General features: G+C 36.3%; 2 protein-coding genes across 3 annotated transcripts; one reads left to right on the forward strand and one right to left on the reverse strand.

Annotated features, from left to right (window-relative positions):
• The first annotated feature begins 383 nt into the window (after positions 1-383).
• On the forward strand, positions 384-1,349 carry LOC104096299 (anther-specific protein TA-29). Its single transcript, XM_009602656.1, has one exon. The coding sequence runs from the start codon at positions 384-386 to the stop codon at positions 1,347-1,349; it is 966 nt and encodes a 321-aa protein (XP_009600951.1).
• An 11-nt stretch (positions 1,350-1,360) lies between these two features.
• LOC104096297 (stem-specific protein TSJT1) lies at positions 1,361-3,649 on the reverse strand. Of its 2 annotated transcripts, XM_009602653.4 has the most exons (5): positions 3,315-3,612; positions 2,889-3,129; positions 2,237-2,357; positions 1,932-2,154; positions 1,361-1,604 (listed from the first exon to the last, which is right to left on the reverse strand). In XM_009602653.4, exons 1-4 carry the CDS (start codon positions 3,518-3,520, stop codon positions 1,955-1,957), a joined length of 768 nt encoding a protein of 255 aa, XP_009600948.1. In that variant the 5' UTR covers positions 3,521-3,612; the 3' UTR covers positions 1,361-1,604; positions 1,932-1,954. The 2 variants fall into 2 exon arrangements, with proteins under 2 accessions (XP_009600948.1, XP_070051691.1); XM_070195590.1 differs by lacking the exon at positions 1,361-1,604 and having other exon boundaries at positions 1,773-2,154; positions 3,315-3,649.
• Positions 3,650-5,072: the final 1,423 nt, after the last annotated feature.

Raw genomic sequence — 5,072 nt, forward strand, 5'->3', positions numbered from 1 at the left:
ATGCACATTTAGCAATGTAAATTAAATCAGTTTTTGAATCAAGCTAAAAGCAGACTTGCATAAGGTGGGTGGCTGGACTAGAATAAACATCTTCTCTAGCACAGCTTCATAATGTAATTTCCATAACTGAAATCAGGGTGAGACAAAATTTTGGTACTTTTTCCTCACACTAAGTCCATGTTTGCAACAAATTAATACATGAAACCTTAATGTTACCCTCAGATTAGCCTGCTACTCCCCATTTTCCTCGAAATGCTCCAACAAAAGTTAGTTTTGCAAGTTGTTGTGTATGTCTTGTGCTCTATATATGCCCTTGTGGTGCAAGTGTAACAGTACAACATCATCACTCAAATCAAAGTCTTTACTTAAAGAAATTAGCTAAAATGGTAGCTCCAAAATGGGTTTTCATTTCTTTTATGATTTTGCTAAGCTTAGCAATATGCTCTGGCCAGCCTGTTACCTCTGATGCAATTAAGGCTAAGGAAGCTGATCATGACAACCTCAAAGCTCACACTCTGAGTAATATCGACGCCAAAGGCTTTGGAGGAGGCGGTGGATTTGGCATTGGTGGTGGTTGGGCCGGTGGTGGTGGAGGTGGTGGAGATGGTGGTGGTTCTGACACCCCTAACTACGGTTATAATCCTGGCTGCAGTATCCATGGTTGCACTGTCCCTGGCTTTGGTTTCCTACCTAAACCTGTCTTTGGTGTCCCAGTCTATTCCCCTGGTTGTGGCTATGTGTGTCCGGCCGATATTCCTACTGGAGGAATGACTGAATCCAAAATCACAGGAATATCACAATCCGCTAGACTATACCGTTGCAAGCCAGGGCCAAATATGTGTGACAGTAAAGACTGTAATGAGCTTCTCCTACACTTTGTTTTCCCAATGCAAGACAAACATGACAATAAACAAGAACATCTAAGATATGGAGGACGCCGAGGTATAGGTCTCACTGTGGGAGGAGTTGGCGGTTTTGGAATTGGTTTTGGTGCTTGGGGTGGTGGTGGTGGCGGAGGAGGTGGTGGTTCTGATGCCCCTGGTTGTAGTAACGATGGCTGTGACCCTGGTTTTGGCTGTCCCCCGGGCTGTGGTTATGCATGTCCTGCCAACAATCCTAGTGGAGGAATAACTGAATTCCATATCTCAGGATTATCACGATTCGATGGACCTTACAGATGTAGGCCAGATATGTGTGAAAGTGAAGATTGTAATGAACTTCTTCTACACTTTGTTTCTCCAATGCAACACAAACATGAGAACCGACATGATCATATAGTAGAAAGGAGTGATGAGGAGGAAGCGCATCATCAGTCAAAGCAGCATAAAGACGAAGACATCATAAACTAGGCTCTCCCACAAACCAAAAAAAAAGGAACTATATATGTAGCTTCAGCCAAAAAACTGTATACACTGTCTAAGAATACTCACTTCCAACGAACTTAAATAAAACTAGTTTACAGTGGATTGGGATATAATCAGTTGGACAATTTGCTAAACCTCCTCATGCACTGTAAAAATAGACTTGCTACTAGTATTTGGAATATAATGCTGAATATATTTGTTGTTACTTTGCCTAATGTCAATCAGCATTCAGCAATTTCTCTGTAGTTAGAAAATGAAAGGAAGAATCAGGAAACTCATATTTAAAGGATGAAATAATTTAAAGATCGCGAAGCAGTCACAATTTAATAGTACCAGGAAAATAATCTATAGGAATCACAGAACTTTTTGATTTATCAAATTAAGGAAGCAAACTGGGAAAATGTGAAATGAATGAACATAATGCTGAAAGCTATTGATCAGATGATTGGATTGATTTCGTAGGAGCAACATATGATTTAAGATTATTTCAACAAGATGGCCATAAAGTAGCATATCATTTGTAATTTAACATTATTACACTCAAACTCAGGAAGATTGTCAATTTACCCTCAAAACAAAGTTTTAAGCCTTCAGTCTCCTTCAACCACAGTGGCACCTGCCCAATTGGCAGCACTTCCCCGGCGTGGAATGCTGTGGAGTTTGGTGTACAAATCCACCTGGAAAATCACAGCATTGATGTTTCCTTCATCATCTTCGCGTGCAATTGCTTTTACTTTGTGCAGTGGATGATCAAAGCTTATTAGTCCAGTGTCACTTATGAAGATACACCCTGTTCAATCAGCTTTTATACATTAAATTTTGCTTGATATCCAAAAAAGATTGAATCAAACTTGAGGATTTGATTAAGAAACCTGGAGGAAATGGGGTATAGAATTTTCCACAAGAAGCTTGAATGAACTCTGAATCATCGGAACATACTAAAGACCCATCTGCAGCAGTTCCCCAGTGTAACGGCACACATCCATCGCGATCCTACATTGCTTAGAGCAACATTAAGTTTATCCTAAAAAGGATTTAAGTTATATACATTGACAATATAAAGATTTTTTTAGTGTAGTTTAACCTAGTTTAACATGTGATAGAAGGTTAGTTACCACTTTTACCCGGTTTCCAACTAATGTTTATCATGTAATTACCTTATAAGTGACATAACTGGTAAAGTTGCTACCATGTGATCAGGACATCACGGGTTCGAACCATGAAAACAACCTCTTACAGAAATGCATGGTAAGACTGCGTATAATAGACTCTTGATGTCCAGCTCTTCCCGGACCCCGCGCATAGCGGGAGCTTAGTGCATCCTTATAAATGACATGATTGTATAAACATTTTTTATGTCGTCAGGGCACCAAACTTAAACTCTTCTAAAAATACTATGTTGATCATGGTGTATAGTTAAGTTTAAAGAAACAGACCAAGTTATGGATCATGGAAATGGTTAATATGAATGTTCAATAAGCTAAGAAAGAGATCAATTATGTGAGAAAAAGCATTGTGACTCACCCTGGCAAGAAAAAGAGTAGAAGCTTTTGAGTCAAACAGAATGAAAGCAAATTTGCCTTCAAGTTCTTTGATGACTTGATCAGGAGGGTATGGCGCCCGATCCCTTAAAACTTTGTAAGCTTCAACCATAATCATAGCCTCTGTGGCTTGTCTTGAAAGACCATAATGTTTTCTCAAATCAAAAGTGTTATCTAAAGCCCCAGAGAATATGCAGAAGACATCATCCATCACAACAATAGACCTAATGTAAACAAAACAAAACAAAACAAGCTCAGACAACTTCATTTATAGTCACCTTGCTATTGCTTCAATCTTGAAATACTACACTAGTTTTTAAGAAAAGTTCACCCTTTTAGTATACTAATCAATGTGCCCAAAAAGAAAAAAACAAAACATGTTACTATTACTAGTACTAAACATCAATACCTTGGTTGTAAAGGGTTTTCATTTCCATGAGAAAAAGCCATGAAATTCCCATTGAAAAGGTGGTAAAAAGTTGAGTCTTGCTTCCATGTTTTGAAACTTTCTGCAATCTCTTCCCTTGTTTTAGCCTCCTTTTTCTGTATACCTGCTTGAGGAAGGCTCAACTCTGGAGGTGGCCTACCAATGGATTGCTCAAACACAGCCAACATGTTTGGACAAAGTAAAAGCTAGAAAAATTTCAAGAATCCCAAGCTAATTTCTTTTTTCAAGAACCATAAAAATCCCAGGAAAGCACATTCTATGTACTTATAATATAGAAGACTTGCAGCTGACATGCTTATCCAAAAGACTGTTGTAACTGAAAACAAAGTACTGACGTGGCATCAACAAAGTGATAGTGCATCTGTCACACTCTCCTTTGTTCAAGATGGTACTACTTTAATATTTTATGGGCGAATAATTACTTTGGGAATTTGTAAACAAAATTTCTTTGTTTCTTTCATTGATGGGATAGATGTCTTGGAACATGGTTTTGAAGTACCAGAAAATATGATATACTAGTAGTTTTAGAAAGGTGCGTATGAGTTTAACAATTGAATCCATAATTTTTGATGCGGAATAAAAATTTATATATAAAAATTTATTAAAATTATAAAAATAATGAATATATACTCGTAACTTTATAACGCTAAAAACCTTAAAAGTTGAACCCATAGAATTTAAATTTTGTATCTTTGTATGGTTTTAGATTATGAATAGGAAGTAGAAACAAGCCAAGAAAGTTTTGTCTAAATACAGAAGGCTGAAGCTAGCAGTATATGACTTTACGCACTTCGAGAAGCAGGCAATACTGGACTCTTCTAAATAATTGATCCACTTAAACCCAAAATTATTTGCCTATGCAACGAAGTCTCAGAAAGCACGTAATAATGCTATTTCAAGCTTTCTGTTCTTTCAATGATGAAACTAATTAAGCTTTTTTTCAGTGGAGGTGGACGTCAAGGTATCTTTCATGTATGCATTATTTTGATGTAATTTGACTAATAGGGAAGAGATAATAAGATAATGTAATTCCCGATTGAGACATTATTTGAAAACAGCAAAATCTGTGGGACATAACCATTAGCGGAAATGAGAAAATAATGGTTTTTTGTTTGAAAGTTACCCTGGTTTTTTGTTTGAAAGTTACCCCCCCCCCCCAAACGAGATTAGCTTGTGACCGTTTGGCCATAGATTTTGTCAAAATAAATTTAGATTTTATTTGGCAAACATATGTTTGGCCATAGATTTTGCTTACATTTCGATAAAATCAAGAGCTGGTTTTGGGCCAAAATATCACTATTATATTTTTTAAAAATTGCCCCAAACTTTTGTATTTTATAAAAGAGCCCATTATTTATTATTTTGTAACAATGTTACTTCGTCTTCTCGATCACGTGATAGTGTATCATGTAGTTCATTATAAAAATGATAATTTTGTATCAAATTTATTCATGTTCAGTACTATGGTTTGCGATAATATAATGAATGTTATTGATAATGGTAATGTTGGGTATTTGTAATAGTTTTTAAAACTTGTGGGTATAAATCATATTTCATGTTTTTCCAAAATAAATTAGAGAAATATGTTTTGAAAACTGATGTCCAAACACATTTTCATCTTCAAACCAAACTTCGCCCAAATCAGATTTTTCAAAACAAATTTGGGAATCTATAGCCAAACGCTAGCTCAGTCTTCTAATGCAATTTGTATCAAAGATT

This window comes from Nicotiana tomentosiformis, chromosome 2 (genome assembly GCF_000390325.3).
Source record: "Nicotiana tomentosiformis chromosome 2, ASM39032v3, whole genome shotgun sequence".
Taxonomy (NCBI): domain Eukaryota; kingdom Viridiplantae; phylum Streptophyta; class Magnoliopsida; order Solanales; family Solanaceae; genus Nicotiana; species Nicotiana tomentosiformis.